General features: G+C 54.5%; 8 protein-coding genes across 8 annotated transcripts; 2 read left to right on the top strand and 6 right to left on the bottom strand.

Moving 5' to 3' along the window:
- Window positions 1–1242: 1242 nt before the first annotated feature.
- On the bottom strand, window positions 1243–2344 carry C8Q71DRAFT_859755 (uncharacterized protein; the record flags this gene model as incomplete). The annotated part of the gene is made up of 5 exons (XM_047927691.1): window positions 1243–1383; window positions 1441–1585; window positions 1961–2091; window positions 2139–2216; window positions 2273–2344. The coding sequence occupies 5 exons, from the start codon at window positions 2342–2344 to the stop codon at window positions 1243–1245; spliced, it is 567 nt and encodes a 188-aa protein (XP_047776738.1).
- Window positions 2345–2501: 157 nt separating this feature from the next.
- Window positions 2502–4857, bottom strand: C8Q71DRAFT_159447 (uncharacterized protein). The gene is made up of 12 exons (XM_047916675.1): window positions 4688–4857; window positions 4398–4631; window positions 4223–4338; window positions 4117–4155; window positions 3970–4062; window positions 3747–3913; window positions 3614–3695; window positions 3455–3557; window positions 3230–3403; window positions 3127–3172; window positions 3003–3066; window positions 2502–2943 (listed from the first exon to the last, which is right to left on the bottom strand). Exons 1-12 carry the CDS (start codon window positions 4738–4740, stop codon window positions 2747–2749), a joined length of 1368 nt encoding a protein of 455 aa, XP_047776737.1. The 5' UTR covers window positions 4741–4857; the 3' UTR covers window positions 2502–2746.
- Window positions 4858–5318: 461 nt separating this feature from the next.
- On the bottom strand, window positions 5319–6776 carry C8Q71DRAFT_770989 (chaperonin 10-like protein). Its single transcript, XM_047924334.1, has 5 exons — window positions 6380–6776; window positions 6236–6317; window positions 5991–6186; window positions 5549–5940; window positions 5319–5497 (listed from the first exon to the last, which is right to left on the bottom strand). Exons 1-5 carry the CDS (start codon window positions 6628–6630, stop codon window positions 5381–5383), a joined length of 1038 nt encoding a protein of 345 aa, XP_047776736.1. The 5' UTR covers window positions 6631–6776; the 3' UTR covers window positions 5319–5380.
- A 1080-nt stretch (window positions 6777–7856) lies between these two features.
- C8Q71DRAFT_159149 (kinase-like domain-containing protein) lies at window positions 7857–9824 on the bottom strand. Its single transcript, XM_047916674.1, has 7 exons — window positions 9452–9824; window positions 9387–9395; window positions 9302–9333; window positions 8973–9251; window positions 8565–8916; window positions 8306–8512; window positions 7857–8252 (listed from the first exon to the last, which is right to left on the bottom strand). The coding sequence occupies exons 1-7, from the start codon at window positions 9584–9586 to the stop codon at window positions 8106–8108; spliced, it is 1161 nt and encodes a 386-aa protein (XP_047776735.1). The 5' UTR covers window positions 9587–9824; the 3' UTR covers window positions 7857–8105.
- A 1151-nt stretch (window positions 9825–10975) lies between these two features.
- On the top strand, window positions 10976–12439 carry C8Q71DRAFT_770967 (chaperonin 10-like protein). Its single transcript, XM_047924333.1, is given in 6 exon segments — window positions 10976–11378; window positions 11396–11399; window positions 11445–11522; window positions 11572–11767; window positions 11818–12209; window positions 12261–12439. The coding sequence occupies 6 exon segments, from the start codon at window positions 11128–11130 to the stop codon at window positions 12375–12377; spliced, it is 1038 nt and encodes a 345-aa protein (XP_047776734.1). The 5' UTR covers window positions 10976–11127; the 3' UTR covers window positions 12378–12439.
- Window positions 12440–12789: 350 nt separating this feature from the next.
- C8Q71DRAFT_159063 (uncharacterized protein) lies at window positions 12790–14437 on the bottom strand. Its single transcript, XM_047916673.1, has 4 exons — window positions 14221–14437; window positions 13783–14166; window positions 13638–13731; window positions 12790–13575 (listed from the first exon to the last, which is right to left on the bottom strand). The coding sequence occupies exons 2-4, from the start codon at window positions 14161–14163 to the stop codon at window positions 13067–13069; spliced, it is 984 nt and encodes a 327-aa protein (XP_047776733.1). The 5' UTR covers window positions 14164–14166; window positions 14221–14437; the 3' UTR covers window positions 12790–13066.
- Window positions 14438–15486: 1049 nt separating this feature from the next.
- On the bottom strand, window positions 15487–16620 carry C8Q71DRAFT_770944 (dynactin subunit P25). Its single transcript, XM_047924332.1, has 5 exons — window positions 16512–16620; window positions 16268–16452; window positions 16071–16209; window positions 15915–16017; window positions 15487–15859 (listed from the first exon to the last, which is right to left on the bottom strand). The coding sequence occupies exons 1-5, from the start codon at window positions 16554–16556 to the stop codon at window positions 15759–15761; spliced, it is 573 nt and encodes a 190-aa protein (XP_047776732.1). The 5' UTR covers window positions 16557–16620; the 3' UTR covers window positions 15487–15758.
- On the top strand, window positions 16621–17697 carry C8Q71DRAFT_770942 (uncharacterized protein). The gene is made up of 2 exons (XM_047924331.1): window positions 16621–17454; window positions 17513–17697. The coding sequence occupies exons 1-2, from the start codon at window positions 16664–16666 to the stop codon at window positions 17556–17558; spliced, it is 837 nt and encodes a 278-aa protein (XP_047776731.1). The 5' UTR covers window positions 16621–16663; the 3' UTR covers window positions 17559–17697.
- Window positions 17698–18567: the final 870 nt, after the last annotated feature.

Genomic DNA, 18567 nt, shown 5'->3' with positions numbered 1-18567 from the left:
CCTAATTGGTGAGTATTAAGTTTGTCTTGCGCTCTGGTAACTTATTGTCGACAAGTTGGATTGCGGTGCTGCATGTCTGGTGCGTCTTAAATTATGCTGCTCAGGCGTTCTATACTACTGCATTCTTGGTGCGTGCGTCTCGCTTATTGGCCGCTGCACATATTCTGCTACGATCAACGTATGTTTCCAATATGTCCGATAATCCCTTCCTCTGCGGAAGAACCGCGGGGCCTGCATTTGCAAGAGCCGTGTTCTGGCATCGTTTTCTGACTTATGTAAGGTGCGTTGCATCTTCTCCGGGGGGCGTCGGCGTGCCTGTTGTTCCGGCGATGTATCCTGGGTGCTGTGCATCGCCCGTCCAGCTGTAGCAGTGCATCCGTAGTAGCGACCGCTGTATGCCTTCTGTATTTTAGTCATCCTTGTGTTATATCACGGTAGCATATAAGATTTGCTCACCAGAATCATGATGTCATCTTGCCCATCTCTACTGCAAGCTGTGTGAGCTCGCGCATCGGATGGCTCCGAGTGTGATACGTGTTCTATTCTGAGCTGTTGTGAAAGTGGATACAATTAAACGGCTTGTCGCGAAGTGGTAAATTTACACGCTTCAACCGCCCCGCATTCACTTGCGCACCTCGTTAAGCTTCGTTGACATTTCTGTCTTCACGGCCCTTTAAATTGCGCTATTATATAGCACATGCACAGCTTTATAGTCTACACCATAATAATTCAGGCATTCCGAGTCTTTTGGGCTATATAAAGTCCGTACAAAGCTTTACGCGAAATTCACAGTACTCGCGATGCAGGCTCTACCCGTACTGTTGAGTGACTGGTACGTAGTACCTCAGGGCTCTAGGCACGCATCATGAAAAAGACGGGGATAAGACAGGACAAGACAAGGGCCACAAGACAAGGAAGGCCGCTTAGACAAGTCTTGGGTGACTTGGGCAAGACAGACCTTGCACGACAGAATAAGACAAAAAAAGACAAGGCAAGTGTTACATAAGTACGGCACATGTACAGCGGTGGCTGCTGAAGCCAGACTGAAGTTAGCGCTGGCTCGCTACTTGCTTCCGACCACTACACTGCATCATGCTGTCAGTGCCAGCTAGTTATGTATGCGCAATAGCGGGGTTTCACAACGAGGGCTGTGCTGAATCTGAGGTTCGTTCCGTGCCGGTTGTAAATTTGAAGCAGTGGGCTTGTCTTCCTAGTACAGTACGTCTCACAAGACAGTCAAGGTCACCCGAATCCGGGGAGGGGAGGCTCGCCGACCATCTCAAGCTGTTTTCCGCGGGTGATCGAACGGACCTCCTTTCTGAGCTTCTCCAGATCATCGATGATAACATGCAACCCGTTTGGAGGCACCTCGACAATGTTTGGCTATCGGTAAGTAGTCAGTACAGCGTTGCACCGTACGCGCTGCTTTGCAACGCTGACCTTGATTGCCCCTTCCTCCAGCAAATTTGTTAGCTTGGCATACAGATATGCGCCCAGTTTCCGATTTTGCGGCATGACGGTGTTACCGGCCACATATATGGCGTACTTGCCTGGTGTCTTGTTCTTCACGGCGTCATATTGGAATCTGGACGATGCCTAGCGTCCCTCCGGGCGCGAAGATCTCATACGCGACATTCTGCGTTTCGGTTAGGGATACTGCGTCGAAGACTACTATGAAAGGTGCGGAGGTGATCCTCCTGACTTCAGCGATGAGGGCGCTGTCTGAGAGGCTGCTCCAAGACGTAGGTGGCGCTTACTGGGCCCTTCCGGTATTGGACGTGGCGCAGAGAGGCCGTGGTGACGATGAAACCGAAGCCCGCCAAACTGGTGAATTGTAAGACTGGAAAAGAAGTCATCATCAGACCGACTCCATTGTCTGTCTGTCCAACGGTGCGCCCACACACCGTATTGCCCGACAGAACCTCCGCCAATGACAAGAAGAGTCGGCTCTCATGCGTACTTCTCGCGTCCTCCATCTTCCCAAGGCGGGAGGAGATTAGCACTGGCGGACAGGTTGTCGTGGTGGAAGAGGCCAACCGCCGCAGTAGCGAGGCCAAGCGGGACCATCGCAGCCCAGTCGAAAGATTTGGCCTCCGGGATCTGAGAGGGCTCGCGGCGGCGCGAAGTGGGCTCAGTACCTTCGTTGTCACTGCGTCCGCGTATCCGAGCGCGTACTGTTGGAAAGTCGCGTGGTCGTACACGCCATACAAGCCATGCTACACAGGTATGCAGCGTGACGCTCCGCTTCAGATTTGAAGCGACCGACTCACACCATGTCGCCCTTCTTCAGGTTCGTGGCACCCTCGCCGACTTCCTCCACGATGCCCGCCCCGGAAGCACCCATGCGAGCTGCAGGCTGAACACTCACTGACTGGATACCCACAACTTGGGCCATCAAGCAGAGGCCTTAAGCCACAGTCGTACGGTAGTTCTATCCGCATATGTTCAAACTCCTTCCTGAGCCATCCACGTTCCTGCGCCAAAGTGTTATCACTGTGATTCGAATCCACGTCACGGTCGAAGATCCATCCATGCGTTCAACGCCGGTCAAAAAAGTTTGGAAGGCGTTGCATACGGAACACACGTCCCAACATCGTGCCAGGTGACACGTCGAGAGCATTCCCTGCATACTTTGACAATTCGTTGAGTAGAAGATGCGACAAGTACATCATCAAATAATTGATGAGGTTCAACGTCCAATCTCGACCTACCACGACTTGATGACGTACTCTGCGAGTTCCTTTGGCTAGAACAACACTTCTTGGACGGGCAGCCCCTTGACCCTACTATTGAAGACGATACCGCCCTTGATGACAGCGAGCAAATGGTCCTCCGGATAATCGAGGATGCGGACGTCCTCAAGAGGGTTTGCGTCGAGGACGAGGATGTCGGCGTAGCTACCGGGGGACACGGTTCCTAGCTTGGGGTCTTGTAGTAGTTTTGCTAAGAGCGAGGCGAGGTCAGGTCACATTGGGTATGGGAAAGTCTAGGGGGCGACGTACCAGCGTTCGTTGTGGCGTGCTGCAGTACTTTTGCGGCTGGCAGCGCGGCAGCGCGCACAGTGAACTAGTATTGGTACGATATGTAAGCGCATACATCCATCTCAGTCCTCACTTCATAACACACCTCTTCAGTTTGCAATGCCTGGAGGTTATTGAGAAGGTCGGAGCCACTGTCGCACAAGAGTTAACGACAAGACTCCACGTTCCCGTCCCTAGACCATACGTACTAGCAGATCACAACGCCCGCCTCATCGGCGACCTTCAACGCATCCAAGCCTTTTGCCATGACCTGCTCGTTCTTCGCTTTGCCCTCTGGCGGGAGGTAGTCCTCGAACGGCGGGCGGACCATGATGCCGTAGCAGGAGAGCGTCGGTGTTAGGAAGATGCCCTTTTCGGCCATCCTACAGAAGCATCAGTCGTGCACTACGAGCGCAGAGTCGTGTGCGACTCACATTCGCGCGGTGCTCTCGCTGATAAGGTTGCCGTGCTCAATTGCGGTGACGCCGTTGCGAATGGCGTGGAGGACCGCCGCGTCGGTGTATGCGTGGGCTGTCGCTGCGAGGACGTCAACACGTGTCTCGGCGCGATACAAGAGGCAGTCTCATACGCACTCAATTTGTTTCCCATTTGCTTGCAGGTCGTGGTGATCGCTTGCAGTTCTTCAGCTGTGAACTGCACCGTCTCGATAGCGTCCTAACGCAGATATCATGAGTGTTGAACGAGCGAGTAAAGCGGTATGCTCACCGTCGGAGAAGCAACGCCCCCGCCGCAATGAACCTTGATGAAGTCGGCGCCGCCCTTCAGTTCTTCGCGTACAGCCTTCAGGACGTCGGGCACGCCGTCGCAGACGCGGCCGATCATGTGTCCGTGTCCGCCTCCACAGCATGTACTGCCGATGTCACCGTGACCGCCTGCCCAAATGTATTGAGGCATGTGGGTGACAATGAGCCGATGTGTAGACGCATACCTGTCTGTGAGAGGCCTCGTCCGCATTGAATGACCCTGGGCCCGACGAGGAGACCTTCGGAGACAGCGTCTGCTAGAGCCTTCGTGGCACCACCTACGTCAAATCAGTCAGAACGATTCGGGCCTGATACGGGACGGACATACATACCTGTATCTCTCACAGTCGTAAACCCTCGTAGGAGCATCTCTGGACGGATGTGATTATGATGTGACGATGTGAAGAGCCCGGATTCTCTGGAATGGCATCCACTGACCTCGCAGCGCGTACGTAGATCGGAACCAGACAGTCTCTTGCCGCTCTCTGGCCATATCCGCTAACGATTTCGACCCAGGGACCGCGGTTATGTGCACATGACAGTCGACCAACCCACTGAGCCACGGTGAGCGCGCTTTAATCTGAAACAACAGCAGGCCACATACAATACGTACGGACATATGTACTTCCCTGCGAGGTCGACTTCGATAGGAGGGACTCTCTTATCTTCTTGACTGAGCTCATGGCCGTCTGGGACGACGGCAGAGATGTAGCCGTCCTTAGTGATTACTGTGTGCAAGCCAGGCAGTAGGGACGACGTTGCTGGGTCCACGACCTTCGCATTCTTCAAGATGAGACGCGGAGTGGGCGCTGTCCTGACCCATGGCTTAGTAGAAAGCTTGGGTAGACTATCGTCGGGGTTCTAGTCAGCAGGCCGAGGACCAGGTTGAACGCCGACACTCACTAGTTCTCTCTCGTTTTCTCTGGTGAGCCAGGGTACTTGTCTCCGTGCGACATTGTGCTCGCTCACCGCATGCCCTGGGTGTTGAGCTCAAGGGCTTAAATAGTCGGGCATCGTCGAGTTCCTGGTACTCTTATCGCGGCCCGCTCTCCCAGGCCGCATGGCGGCAGCTTTAGGAGGTGTCGTATCGGGGTTTCACTAGCCTTTGTAGCTTGTCCTGACACATGGAACGATGATGAGCGAGGACTCATTCAACTGAGTGGGTGAATAGGTGTGCATGTTGATGCAGCATGGAGGTGAATCCCAGCGACTCAGAGACGCGGTTTCGGAAGTTTCAGCCCGACCGCTGGAGTGCCGAGTTGGTATTGATCGAGCCGTCTCAGAGGAATGCGAGCATCGTCGCAAGGAGAGCTCGCGGACTTCAGGAGTATGCTGTCGTTCACGAAGACAGAGATGGATTCAGTTTTGGTGATGGTGTGGTCAAGTCAAAATCAAGTTGCGTCGACATCATTATCATAATCATTATGCATGGACTGCTGGTGAGTAACTAGCCTCAGGATTACATAAGCCATGATGAAATAAAACTCTATAAATTACAAACGCTCGATGCTACTGTACAGACAGTGCGACGACCATGTCGATAACAATACACGCTTGCGAACTACAGTCGCTGCTTACTTCCTGCCATCCGAGCGATCACGCTGTTTCCTGTGGGTGTCCGACCAGCTTGACGTTGCTGACTCCCTGCTTCAGCTTCTCGAGACCCGCGATGATGCCCTGCAACCCGTTTGGAAGCACCTCGACAGGGTTCGGCTGCCGGAGTGGTCAGTATCAGCGACCCCTCACTCAATATACAACACTGACCTTGACGGCACCATCTGCCAACAAAGCAGTCAACTTCGAGTACAGACTCACGCCCAGCTTGCGGTTCGGCGGCACGTTCGTGTTTCCGAAGACGGGCACGACCCGCTTGTCGTCCGTCTTGTTCTCCACGGATTCGTTAAGGACGAGGACGAGGGCTCCGCCGGGCGCGAGGATCGTATAGGCTGCGTTCTGCGTGTCGGCCTCGGAGATGGCGTCGTAGGCGACCTTCACAGGTGCGGACGTGATTTTCTTGACTTCCGCGACGAGCGCGTCCTTTGGGAGAGTACGATCCAGGACGTGCGTTGCGCCCTGGCCCTTCAGAACTTCGGTGTTGCGCAGGGAGGCGGTGGTTATGATGGGGCTGAAGCCGGCGAGTTTGGCCAGTTGGATGACTGGAGGAATGTCAGCACCACGTACGTGTCGAGACGTACACTCTGCTTACCGTATTGACCGACGGAGCTTGCTCCGCCGATGATGAGAATGGGCTCCCCCGCGTACTTCCCGCGACCGCCGTCTTCCCAAGGGGGAAAGAGCCCGACGCTCCCTGAGGGCGCATCTTGATGGAACAATCCAACCGCGGCGGTGGCCAAACCAAGAGGGATCGTCGCGGCTTGGTCGAAAGTCAAGTTGTCGGGAATCTGCAAGGCAACTCAGTGTCTTCCGTGGTGCGGAAACGCGACTTCGTACCTTTCCTGTCACGTCGGCATACCCGAGCGTGTATTGCTGGAAAGTCGCGTGCTCGTAGTTGCCGAACACACCATTCGTGAGCCTGCAGACGATGGTAACATTTAGCGCGAATGGTCGACCATCCAGCCCGAGAACTCGACGCACACTCGGTCGCCCTTCTTGAGGTTCGTGACGCCGGGACCGACTTCCTCGACGACGCCTGCGGCATCACCGCCGAGGATAGCGGGGTACTTTTCAATAAAATACCCGTGCGCTGCAATCTTCCAGTCGACAGGGTTCAGCGCTGTCGAGTGAACCTTGATGAGCACCTCGCCCTCGCCGGGCTTCGGTATCGGTGCTGTGCCGACTTCGAGGGAGCCTTTTTCAGTCTTCAACCAGAGTGCTTTCTGCGACATAGGTGATGTATACTACGGGGAGGGGCAGAGTAACAGGGCTTGTGTCTCTGCCTCGTCGAGCCGCATATATATAACGGGTGAGTTGCTTATGGAGCTGTACTTCTCGAACGCGAACGAAAACACTCTCATGCTGACGCCATTCCAGCTGTGTTACGTCGATCGAAGCTGACCAAGCGACTCATCAAGTGGACTGTTTTAATCGCGCGGGAACTGACATGGCCATATGTCGTGGTGATAATCGACCTACCGTCTATTTGTCTTCTCTCCACGACGGCCATACTACGACGGTCCGCTTCTGTTCTAGCTCCTCCGCTCTGCTCAGGGTGGGCGTCACTCGGAGTAAGAGGTGGCTCAGAGTCAGTTATCGCAGGCGATGATGAATCGTCTGGATCAGTATCCGTGCATTTCTTCTGTTTATTAGTCGTCACCGGTTCAACCAATGATACGCTAATCTTGCAGGCATACGTATGTTGTATTCAGCTCGCAGACTTCACTGCAACTAGGTCAGCTGCAAGGGCAATGCGCGATGAGCCATTGCATCTAAGTAGTCCATGGTGAGTGTACTTAGTGAGATACGCGTTAGTCATCGTCATCTCGAAGGCGTACCGCGTACTCACGTTCGTACGCGTCGCATTGATGAACACGATACTGGATATGTATCGCCATACTGCGCTTCTGTTGCCACAGGAGGTTGCGTGGCCTTGAGACGGCAGTGCCAGAGAAAGACCAATATGACGGTGAGGCGTTGAACATTTTCAGGAACATCAACGTACGTGAAAAGACGCGTGCGTTGCGCAGTGGACGAACATACGACGCGTGGTATTGACGACTGTTTCATCACCCGTATGTATCACAAGGTGGATGGTCGACGGAGGGACGATCGTCAACGGACGCAACGGGCCATGTTGTGTAGCCCGTAAATACAGTTCCGTCGATTCCATCGCTGCAGTTCAGTCCGGACGGAAATATTGGTACAGCCGTCTGAAGCTCAAATCGAAGCAGAGGCGTACCACATGTTTTCGACGGTTGAGTTGTGCAAGGAGGCCCCTTCACCGCCCAAGGGTCCGAAGGATTGGGCCAGTGTCTATGGCCAAGAAGGTCGCAATACCAGAGATATTGGATCGAAACACTTGGGGATGACCCAAAGAGGAGCATACCACTTTTCTGCGAGCAGCTGCAACCCAATCCAGACATAGTTAAAACGAGTCAATGAACATGAGCGGCTCTCGTTCATATGCAGCAGGACTACATGCATCTGCCAGTGGGCCACTGGAGGATGTACACAGCAGAATGCCGGCTGATCCGCGACGCATTAAGTCAACTACAAGGCATTGCCCTCTTGCTTCGCTCCGTATGATATACATAGTTGCACCAACGGCAACTTGAGTGAGCAATACATGAGTGAATTTTCAAAAAGCAGTCCGCGGAAGCATACCGTGCCACCAGAAAGAAAACACAAATTGTTATCACACGAACTACAACCGCGGCGTCGGGTTCTCCTGCGTTGCTGACCATGCCAACTGTCCAATTAGAGGAAATACGTCGGCATACAAGTGGGCCTTCTCGGAGCTCGCCTGGCGACGGGCGAAACGCGCTGCGATCCCTTGTGCGATGACGGCAAGCTGTCGAAGGTATATGATTAGAGGAAGGTACAAAGACGGGATGTCATACGTACACGGAACAACATCCAACTCCGCGCGAAGACCATCTCCTTGATGGGGTATGGCTGGGACGTGAGCCGACAGTACTCCCGCTCGAGGTCCTCAAGAGAGATAGGCACGTCCTTCACCACATTCTTGAAGCCAATCAGCGAGCTACCGTTGGCCGGGACTAGAGCAGGGTCTACAGCCCAGGGCTGCGTCAGGTTCGCGAGGTCTGCCAACTACCATCCCGCATTCAGCTTCGCACCTCACTAGCTCAATAAGCCCACGCACCGGACTGCCCAACGTACACAGCTCCCAGTCGAGTATCCCAATCACCCTGTTCTCCGTCGGGTGGAACACGAGGTTGTCGAGCTTGTAGTCCCCGTGGACGATCCGCAGGCCGGTCTTGCGCTCGTCGGGCAGGGACCGCTGGTACCATGCGATCAGCTCGCCAAAGCGCGGGATCTCGCCGACGGACTTGTGCGTGTCGACGTCCGTCACGGCGGCCTGCGCGGCGGAGACGCGGCTAAGCGACTTGATTTGCCGCGGGAAGTACGCGGAGGAGGGGCCGAAGGAAGAGAGGCCGAGGTCAGCGGGGGGGAGCGAAGTAAGGGCTGCGAGGGCGCGGACTGCAGATAGCCAGCTGAGATACCCGGATGCTGATCAGTACATGGATATGCGGGGGCGTAGGGGACGTACCATTCTCGTCTCGTCTCCGGCGAGACCTCCGGCATCCTCACGTCCGTGAATATCCGCCCGTCGAGGAACTCCATGATGTAGAAGGGCGTCCCGATAATTTCCTTGTCTTCGCAGAGGATAATGGGCTCTGGGATGGGGACCCTTCCTTCCGGCGGGGTCGACGGGTTCGTGTTGTGCTTGTGTAGCGCGCGAAGCATGGTGTATTCCCGCTCAATCTGGTGCGCGGTCGACGAAACCAACTGACCTGCTGGCTTCTTCCGCAGTACATACCGCTTCGTGCTGCGAGATGGATGAGTAAGATCAAAGTGGAAGTAGGGCACAAGACATACGTTGCATCCGTCAAAAAGTAGGTCGGGTTCGACTGTGCATCCACCGCCGTAAGTCACCGCGCATCTCACCCCGCAGGAAACGCACCTGCCCAAACTACAAAGCCATTCAGCCTCGCTCGACATCGTCATGGTCGACCAGAGGACACTCACCTTGAACTGCTTCACGTCCACCGGCGTCTTGATGGCCTGCACATTCGCCGCAATATACGAGCCCAGTCTCTCCACGTCGATGTTTGCGCGGATAGGCCCATATTCCCCGCCAATCTTGCCCGTCGCTGCGCTCATGCCGGTGAAGTGAGGGGTTCAGGCCGTTCAGGGTTCAGGAGAGGTATTGACTGGGTCTTTAGGGTGCATGATCGTCGTTCACGAGTTTCACCCGGCCGGGACGCGCTTCGCCACGGCCCACGGGGCACGAAATCACAAGCGGAATCAGCTGACGATATTCATATGCACGTTCCACTCAAGTCTTTCACGCCGAGCGGCGAGCGTATGTACTTGACTTGATAATTGCTACCGACATCTCGCATAGGAGGAGGCAGGAGCTGTGACAAGGGACCAGATAAAGATGTTGATCAAGAGGAGGAGGGGCAGAGACTCTCTGGCGCGGTGGCGCTACAATTTTATGGACTAGCGTCGTGTGCAACACAATACGGGCAAGCAAAATATACACGGGAGATCGCATTGTAAACGAACCACAGAAGGCGTACAGAAAGCGTGAACAATCCGCCTCGCTGTCTTGCTGAACCGATATCATCAGCACTCCACGAAGTTGCGCCAGTGCAAACGGCAATCTTGCATTCAAGACCGATCTGATGATGTGAATGTCAGCTGAGTTAAGTACGTATAATCTCGACCACGATGGAAAGAAGAGGCACCGAAAAGTGGTGATGTCGAAATATCGAGGTCAGGGCTATGCTGCCGAATATCCTCGATATTTCGACAAGATAGAATGGTTATGGACACTCACCTAGGCATAGCTGTCCACGATGATGTGGTATCCTCGAAAACGGGTATACAGTTATGCCATGACGAAGTGGAAGCACCGATCGACGCTCAGTAGTAGCAGGCTGGAAGCGGGTGTAGAAGCCCTTTGTGTGCGCTTCCACAATATTAATCTCTTGTGTAGACTCGGGGAGATCTTCGACGAATCGACCTAAGTGAGGGACCGTTAATACGTATACCCCGAGCGCAGGCTACGCACACACCCACCTGGCGAGCCCGCAAGCGGCCATTGCCCTGGCAGCTGACCAATTTTCCACTGACCGATTGGTAACTGTAATCTCACAGAGCAACGCACTTCTGTCGTGGCATTATGCTACATCGCTGGAGTTCTAGTGAAGTCTGCGAGCCGAATACAACATACGTATGCCTGCAGGATTAGCGTGTCGTTGGTTGAACCGGTGACGATCAATAAACAGAAGAAATGCACGAATACTCACCCAGACAATTCACCCTCGTCTGCAATCACTGACTCTGATCCACCTCTTACTCCGAGTGACGCCCGCCCTGAGCAGAGCGAGTAGCTTACAGCTAGAACAGAAGTGGGCCGTCGTGGAGAGAAGACAAATAGACGGTATGTTGATTATCACCGCGACATATGGCCATGTCAGTTCCCGCGCGATTAAAACAGCCCACTTGATGAGTCGCTTGGTCAGCTTCGATCGACGTAACACAGCTGGAATGGCGTCAGCATGAGAATGGTGTTCGTTCGCGTTCGAGAAGTACAGCTCCATAAGCTACTCACCCGCTATGATATATATACGCGGCTCGACGAGGCAGAGACACAAGCCCTGTTACTCTGCCCCTCCCCGTAGTATACATCACCTATGTCGCAGAAAGCACTCTGGTTGAAGACTGAAAAAGGCTCCCTCGAAGTCGGCACAGCACCGATACCGAAGCCCGGCGAGGGCGAGGTGCTCATCAAGGTTCACTCGACAGCGCTGAACCCTGTCGACTGGAAGATTGCAGCGCACGGGTATTTTATTGAAAAGTACCCCGCTATCCTCGGCGGTGATGCCGCAGGCGTCGTCGAGGAAGTCGGTCCCGGCGTCACGAACCTCAAGAAGGGCGACCGAGTGTGCGTCGAGTTCTCGGGCTGGATGGTCGACCATTCGCGCTAAATGTTACCATCGTCTGCAGGCTCACGAATGGTGTGTTCGGCAACTACGAGCACGCGACTTTCCAGCAATACACGCTCGGGTATGCCGACGTGACAGGAAAGGTACGAAGTCGCGTTTCCGCACCACGGAAGACACTGAGTTGCCTTGCAGATTCCCGACAACTTGACTTTCGACCAAGCCGCGACGATCCCTCTTGGTTTGGCCACCGCCGCGGTTGGATTGTTCCATCAAGATGCGCCCTCAGGGAGCGTCGGGCTCTTTCCCCCTTGGGAAGACGGCGGTCGCGGGAAGTACGCGGGGGAGCCCATTCTCATCATCGGCGGAGCAAGCTCCGTCGGTCAATACGGTAAGCAGAGTGTACGTCTCGACACGTACGTGGTGCTGACATTCCTCCAGTCATCCAACTGGCCAAACTCGCCGGCTTCAGCCCCATCATAACCACCGCCTCCCTGCGCAACACCGAAGTTCTGAAGGGCCAGGGCGCAACGCACGTCCTGGATCGTACTCTCCCAAAGGACGCGCTCGTCGCGGAAGTCAAGAAAATCACGTCCGCACCTGTGAAGGTCGCCTACGACGCCATCTCCGAGGCCGACACGCAGAACGCAGCCTATACGATCCTCGCGCCCGGCGGAGCCCTCGTCCTCGTCCTTAACGAATCCGTGGAGAACAAGACGGACGACAAGCGGGTCGTGCCCGTCTTCGGAAACACGAACGTGCCGGCGAACCGCAAGCTGGGCGTGAGTCTGTACTCGAAGTTGACTGCTTTGTTGGCAGATGGTGCCGTCAAGGTCAGTGTTGTATATTGAGTGAGGGGTCGCTGATACTGACCACTCCGGCAGCCAAATCCTGTCGAGGTGCTTCCAAACGGGTTGCAGGGCATCATCGCGGGTCTCGAGAAGCTGAAGCAGGGAGTCAGCAACGTCAAGCTGGTCGGACACCCACAGGAAACAGCGTGATCGCTCGGATGGCAGGAAATAAGCAGCGATTGTAGTTCGCAAGCGTGTATTGTTATCGACATGGTCGTCGCACTGTACAGTAGCATCGAGCGTTTATCACTTTGAAAGCGCGGCGAGCGGTGGTGCCGAACGTTGCCGAATGTGGCGGATGTGCCTGCATCCAAGTTGCATCAGCCTGCACGGCCAGACATATCGACAGATCTAGAAGTGTAATCAACGCGCTCGCATCTAATTCTTGTCACCGCAGACGTGCTACATATGTGACTCGGTACTGATGCTGGACACAATATAATCAGTTTTACTTGGAAGCTCACGTCTGATGCAACCGAACCTGCCTCGGTGCCCTCTAGGTACACCCGGGCCAGTGCACGGGGCAAACCACGTCCCAAAAGGTACCCAGACTCTATAGCGCGACAATTTGACATATTACGACAGTATCTCTGGCAGCCCGGAAAACATATTGTAAGCCTCCCAATAGTACATTCATCCTGTGACACTGCTATCGACAAAGACCAGCTACACGCTCATGATAGATTTCGGCCGCTACTATGCACTGTAGTCATCTGTTATGTCTTGCCCGACTTCCTCCGAGATGATACCCATCTCCTTCCTCGAAGTTGGCATCGAGTCCGTAATGTCCGTAGATGTATTCTGTGCAAAATGAATGCTCGTGGCGGGCTGGAGCTTGACTACGTTGCTGTGCGTCCTTTCCATGAGACGCGTGGTGGTGTCTTCGGTCCAAGCTTTCCCCGTCGCAACACGGAATATGATGAGGAAGGAACAGATCGCCTAGCAGCAACCATTACGATTCGCAAGGATGCACTCAGCATCAATATCACAGATGCCTTGACATGAGTACACACCTGAACGGAGTTCACGTAATTGACAAAGAAGTAGGAGAGGGGACTTTTCATCCCAAACACGATAAGGAAGGTGAACGCGAAGGCAGAGTAGAGCACCGCTGATTCCACGAGGATGGTCGCAATGTTGGCATAGCCTTTTGCGTGGTGTGCCCCAAGAACGCTCTGTACACGGTGTCGATAGACGAGCAGACGACCCGCAATCAAAATCGTCACAATAATGTTCGCCGCAAGCGAGATGACGTAGAACGAGAGTGTGATGTTCGCAACTAGGAATGGTGTGGAGTTCGATGAGCCGTCGGCTTGGGAAATGCTCTTGAGGACGTCAATGGACATGCCTGCGAAATGAAGAGGCAAGTAGATGAGTGGATAACATAAATTGTGCCGTTCATCCACGTACCAATGGACGTACAGACCATAAGGCCGGGAATACATAGCAGCATCCGCATCCATGACCGGTTGAAGTCTCTGTATATGACGAGGAATCGCCAAACCTACGCCCGAAGCCGTTCAGCACCATCGAAGGGATGTACTAAATGACGTACCAAGAACATGTCGAGGAGCCAGTTGCTAATCATCCAACACACACTGTTCGTCATTCCGACGGTGCTAGCGAACATGGCGCTTAGGTACACCGAAGGCCCTCCGGGGAAGTTTCGGTATTCGATGAAGGCTTGCTGAGCAGTCAGAGAAACCGCAATCATGTAAACCGTCCCCAATCCGAGAACAACAGTGGTGAACGCGAGAAGGAAGATGTGTCGCCTCAGATTGAACCGATTGGTGTTCTCGAGCAGGGTGACGAAGCACATGACGAAGAGCGTAAGCTCAACGCCATAGGGTATGTTCTGCAGGACCATCGCCTGTAGCCATATCTTCTCACCATAGATCTCGTAGTCCGTTTCGTTGGGTGCCCACGAACTCGACATTGTCTGTATCGCAGTTCAGTACGGTTACCTGCGATAAGTGGCAGAGAAATGACTCACTGCCTAGCTGATTGCGTGCAGTGACCGATCCGGATGTGAGCGAGGGGGGACACCTGGATTGTCGCTGTCCAGAGTGATAGATATACAACTCTGGAATGACCACCATCAACAGTCGGCGTAGATGGAGCCAGGAATAGGACTCGAAAGTTCATCATGCAGATGGGCTGTATCAACCAAGGTTTGCCGCTCTACCGAGACCCTAGTCCGTGAGTTTGGCCATCTGTTTCATCATGCCAAAGGAAGCCCAGCCGCGGTCGTGCTTCGTGTGATACGTCAGATATGCTGCACCGGTCTTCAAAGAGCGGCCCTGATGAAAAGGAAAGAAGCGGCGCCGCCCTGTCACGATACATAGATTCCACTAAGATTCCATCACCGCACACGCTGCCATTGCCAGATACACATAGCGAGGAGACGTCGACATCCTCTCCTACAGCACATACCTTGAACAGCCTGACACGTTGACGATCTACTGGGCTCACCTCGAGAAGGTTCAGAGCACTGTCGCAGTGGCTCGACGCCCTTGGATGTCCCTGTATCGTTCAAGGCGTGCTTTGGAACTCCTGATAGCTATCTGGTCAGCATGAGCGTTCGATAGATGATTCGATGAAATGTAACGCCGTCCAATTCCAGCGTCAGCCCACCTGTCAGCCAGTGGTTCAGAGGATGTCCCAGCAGCGCCTCGTTCCGTGTGGTCTGCCGAGCATTGCAGTAAGCTATGATTGAACCAACTCGGAATAGCACCAGAGGTCTGCAAGGTCGGATGACAGAGCCTGCAAATAGCATCTAGTACGTGAAAGATTGGTTTGATTGTCAACTCACATCGCGTGACTTGCTGTCGAGGAGGAGGGGGATTCATTGAGCCACACCGTGACAGCACGCGCATAGTACGCGGTGCGCCACACCGCTCACTTGTCGAATTTGGCATGAGGCTGTAAGTACTGGATATGAACCTGCGAAAGCACTTCAAGGGCACTTACTGATGAGCGTGCAGATCCAAGAGAACCTCTCCTTCGACCAAGCAGCGACGATTCCCCTCGGTCTGGCTACCGCCGCGACTGGGTTCTTCAACGCAGACGCACCGTCCTGAGGTTTGTTGAGCCTTTGAGGCTACTTACCAGCAGTCCATGAGCATGGCAGAGAACGCTCTGGCGCAGTGGCGCTACAATTCTATGGCATATGGCGGACTAGCGTCGCGTGCAACACACAATGCGAGCAAGCAAAATGTACATGGGAGATCGCATTTCGGAAGAACCCCAGAAGACGTACACTGTACAGGAAGCGTGAGCAATCCGCCTCGCTGTTTTGCTGATCTGTTAACAGCACTCCACGAAGTCGCGACCGCGATAGAAAGGAGAGGCGTCGAAGAGTGGTGATGGGTTGTCATCGAATTGGCCTGTCAGGGCTACACTGCCGAATTTCCTCGATATTTCGGCAAGACAGAATGGTTATGGACACTCACCTAGGTATAGCTGTCCAAGATGATGTGGTATCCTCGAAAACGGGTATACGGTTGTGTCATGACGAAGTGGAAGCACCGATCAACGCTCAGTAGTAGCAGGCTGGAAGCGGGTGTAGAAGCCCTTTGTGTGCGCTTCCACCATCTCTTGTGTAGACTCGGGAAGATCTTCGACGAATCGACCTAAGTGGGGGACCGTTAATACGCATAACCGAGCGCAGGCTACGCATACACCCACCTGGCGAGCCCGCAAAGAGCGCCAAGGCAGGGACGACCGTGTTCGGTGGGATGACAGTGTTGTCCGCGATCTTCGCGCAGTCTTTGATGATAGTGAACTTGCCCTGAAGACACTGAGTGTCGGCATTTCGCCATAGACAAGAACACGGACACGTACAATGATGCAGTTCTTCCCAATCTCGACGTGATTTCCAATGGTAGCAGCCTCTACGATTGAGCCGCTGCCTACATGCACATGGTCACCGATCTTCATGGGATAGTAGTTGAAGTTGCCTCGGTAGGTCTTGTACGGCGGTCTTTCAGTTCACAACGCCCTCAGCATCCCGGCGTGACGCATACAAACAATGCACTCACCGCATCACGCATCCTTCACCGATGAGACAGTACCGTCCTAACGAAATGACTACCGCATGTCCAGGACCAGTTCTACGCAGATCCCCGCGTATAATGGCACCACTCGCAATGACGGTCTTGCCGCCGAGGATGATGTTTTGGGGCCCAGCAATCGTTGCGCGACGCGAGACCTTGTTTCCCGTGTCCTGGTGAGCAGCAAGTCATTCCACTGCACACATACACGCGTCGAACACAATTACGCTACCGTCTCGATGTACTCGGCTCTTGAGTAGTAGACAGGAGCATCCATACTGGCGTCGTGGTGGTGGTGGATGTAAACAACTTGCGAAGGCGCGCAGGACACGGTTTGCCGAGGTGACAAGCGCGCCTCGGACGCGCCGTCTGCCGTTCTCCAACATGCTCTCCACGTCGTACCGACTGCTCTCGCGAACATGCCTCACATCGAGTAGTGTCCTGCAGGTAACTCCACGACGATGCCTGGCAGGTGTTTCAAGGGCGTACAGGACCAACACTAGTCCCATTCTGCGGGCGGCCGGCCGGCGGAGTCTCACTACGAAGGTCCCGCCAGAATCCTCGTCGACGACAACCAGCGACGAATCCAAAACTACCGCGGAGTCATCTCTCAACGTCTCTACCGACAAGACTGCTGAGGATAGCGTATACCACGGTCCTCTCACCAACACCTTCCGGCGTCTCAAGCTCTTCTCCCTATCATCCCTTGCGCTCACTGTATCCCTCGCGCCATTCATCTTCGTAATCGAAACGACGTCGAACTTGCCCTTGTCTGGTCGATTTGCTCTCGCGGGAGTCGCCATAGCCACCAGCGGAGTGTCCACTGGACTTGTAGCATGGGCGGGCCGCCCGTATGTCACCAAGCTGCGCTGGCTCGAAGGCGGACGCGGGATTGAGATGACGACCCTTACGGTCCGACTGCGCGAGCGTGTTACGAAGGTGTATGACACCGCGTTTTTGGTACCGGCGACGAGACCGCTCGCAACGTTCGAGCTCGCGGAAGCGTTTCAATTGCCAGCCGAGGAGGTGAACCAGGGCAAAAAAGACGGATCCTTGCCTCGGGAAGAGACCATCGCGGAAACGTTGACTCCGCAAGGGACTGTTGTTGGAAGGTGGATTGTGCGGTGGGATGAGGAAGGGAAGGGAGCATGTCGGCCGGTAGGGAAAGTCGCCAGGTGAGTCTAGGTTTTCCTGGCAGACGTTTTCAGACTTGTCTCAACCCGCTCTGTGCAGGCATTTCAACGTTCACCAGGAGCTACTTGATAGACCTATCCGGTAGCCTAGGCAGGCGTATGTCGTGGTCTGTGATGGCCGGAGGTCCTGAGGGCCTAATATTGCTAAGTCTCGTCACTGCCATTTACATACCGAGCACACCACATAAGTTTGCAATACACTCGGCGATACCGTGTTGGACACTCGCTCAGCGTGGATCACGCTCCACCGTTGCTCTCGACTGGGCATCCACTGACCGTAAGTATGTGTTTGATGTTCGCCGTCTCGGCAGCACTACTGTGCTGTATAGGTTCGCGACACCTACATGTCAGAGCTATTTCGTAGGTGAGCATAGCATACTTTCGCAGGGTCCTGGCGAGGGTGCAGTGACAAGCACAGTGACACCAGATAAAATTGATTATGTTCGGACTGCAAACGTGATACCAAGTCCCTGAGGAGGCAGGGCGCGACGCACGTCTTGGATCGCAACCGAAGGATGCACTCATCGCGGAAGTCAAGACAATCACGTCCGCATCAGTGAAGATCGTCTGGGACGCTGTCTCCGAGGCCCGACACAGAACGCCGGCTACGCGATCGTCGCGCTCGGCAGGACGCTCGCCATCGTCTTCAACGACAAGGTGCAGAACGACAAGCGGATCGTCCAGACATTCGGTAACACGAACATCCCATAGCATCGCAAGCTGGGGGCGAGTGTGAAGCTGACCGCTCTGCTGGCGGAGGGCGTTATCTCAAGGTCAGTGTTACCGGGCGACTCCTATGGCGCGGCATTGTACTGAGGACATGTTGTGCACAGCCAACCACTGTCGAAGTGCTGCCGAACGGGCTGAAGAGGATCATTACCGGTCTGAACAAGCTTAAGCAGGGGATAGCAACGTCGAGCCTGTTAAGTACCCGCAGAAACCGGCCTAGACGCTCGGGGGTGAAGCTAACTGTGTCAGGGTTTTTATTAGGTCACATACGTGCACTTGTGTACTTGCACTGGTGCGCGGGACCGAAGGCTCGTATAAATAACTTCGTCGCAAAGATGACCGAGCTTCAAGTTTCTCACTAGCAAC

Source organism: Rhodofomes roseus (genome assembly GCF_022264815.1).
Source record: "Rhodofomes roseus strain CIRM-BRFM 1785 chromosome Unknown C8Q71scaffold_16, whole genome shotgun sequence".
Lineage (NCBI taxonomy): Eukaryota > Fungi > Basidiomycota > Agaricomycetes > Polyporales > Fomitopsidaceae > Rhodofomes > Rhodofomes roseus.
The sequence above is the reverse complement of the archived record's forward strand: the minus strand, read 5'-3'. Positions and strand labels throughout refer to the sequence as shown.

What these genes read in the sequence shown, in the direction of transcription:
- C8Q71DRAFT_159447 (XM_047916675.1), bottom strand. Translation starts at nt 4,740, where the DNA reads ATGTCGCACGGAGACAAGTACCCTGGCTCACCAGAGAAAACGAGAGAG. An exon ending in GAGAAAACGAGAGAGAACTA is followed by an intron (nt 4,632 to 4,687) that starts GTGAGTGTCGGC and finishes CCCCGACGATAG; the next exon opens with TCTACCCAAGCTTTCTACTA. An exon ending in GCACGCCACAACGAACGCTG is followed by an intron (nt 2,944 to 3,002) that starts GTACGTCGCCCC and finishes CCTCGCTCTTAG; the next exon opens with CAAAACTACTACAAGACCCC.
- C8Q71DRAFT_770989 (XM_047924334.1), bottom strand. Translation starts at nt 6,630, where the DNA reads ATGTCGCAGAAAGCACTCTGGTTGAAGACTGAAAAAGGCTCCCTCGAA. An exon ending in ATGCCGACGTGACAGGAAAG is followed by an intron (nt 6,187 to 6,235) that starts GTACGAAGTCGC and finishes GTTGCCTTGCAG; the next exon opens with ATTCCCGACAACTTGACTTT. An exon ending in AAGCTCCGTCGGTCAATACG is followed by an intron (nt 5,941 to 5,990) that starts GTAAGCAGAGTG and finishes ACATTCCTCCAG; the next exon opens with TCATCCAACTGGCCAAACTC.
- C8Q71DRAFT_159149 (XM_047916674.1), bottom strand. Translation starts at nt 9,586, where the DNA reads ATGAGCGCAGCGACGGGCAAGATTGGCGGGGAATATGGGCCTATCCGC. An exon ending in CCGGAGACGAGACGAGAATG is followed by an intron (nt 8,917 to 8,972) that starts GTACGTCCCCTA and finishes CGGGTATCTCAG; the next exon opens with CTGGCTATCTGCAGTCCGCG. An exon ending in GGAGTTGGATGTTGTTCCGT is followed by an intron (nt 8,253 to 8,305) that starts GTACGTATGACA and finishes TACCTTCGACAG; the next exon opens with CTTGCCGTCATCGCACAAGG.
- C8Q71DRAFT_770967 (XM_047924333.1), top strand. Translation starts at nt 11,128, where the DNA reads ATGTCGCAGAAAGCACTCTGGTTGAAGACTGAAAAAGGCTCCCTCGAA. An exon ending in AAGCTCCGTCGGTCAATACG is followed by an intron (nt 11,768 to 11,817) that starts GTAAGCAGAGTG and finishes ACATTCCTCCAG; the next exon opens with TCATCCAACTGGCCAAACTC. An exon ending in TGGCAGATGGTGCCGTCAAG is followed by an intron (nt 12,210 to 12,260) that starts GTCAGTGTTGTA and finishes CCACTCCGGCAG; the next exon opens with CCAAATCCTGTCGAGGTGCT.
- C8Q71DRAFT_159063 (XM_047916673.1), bottom strand. Translation starts at nt 14,163, where the DNA reads ATGTCGAGTTCGTGGGCACCCAACGAAACGGACTACGAGATCTATGGT. An exon ending in GGCTCCTCGACATGTTCTTG is followed by an intron (nt 13,732 to 13,782) that starts GTACGTCATTTA and finishes CTTCGGGCGTAG; the next exon opens with GTTTGGCGATTCCTCGTCAT. An exon ending in TATGGTCTGTACGTCCATTG is followed by an intron (nt 13,576 to 13,637) that starts GTACGTGGATGA and finishes TTCATTTCGCAG; the next exon opens with GCATGTCCATTGACGTCCTC.
- C8Q71DRAFT_770944 (XM_047924332.1), bottom strand. Translation starts at nt 16,556, where the DNA reads ATGGATGCTCCTGTCTACTACTCAAGAGCCGAGTACATCGAGACG. An exon ending in GGTGAAGGATGCGTGATGCG is followed by an intron (nt 16,210 to 16,267) that starts GTGAGTGCATTG and finishes GTGAACTGAAAG; the next exon opens with ACCGCCGTACAAGACCTACC. An exon ending in TTGGGAAGAACTGCATCATT is followed by an intron (nt 16,018 to 16,070) that starts GTACGTGTCCGT and finishes CAGTGTCTTCAG; the next exon opens with GGCAAGTTCACTATCATCAA.
- C8Q71DRAFT_770942 (XM_047924331.1), top strand. Translation starts at nt 16,664, where the DNA reads ATGCTCTCCACGTCGTACCGACTGCTCTCGCGAACATGCCTCACATCG. An exon ending in CCGGTAGGGAAAGTCGCCAG is followed by an intron (nt 17,455 to 17,512) that starts GTGAGTCTAGGT and finishes CGCTCTGTGCAG; the next exon opens with GCATTTCAACGTTCACCAGG.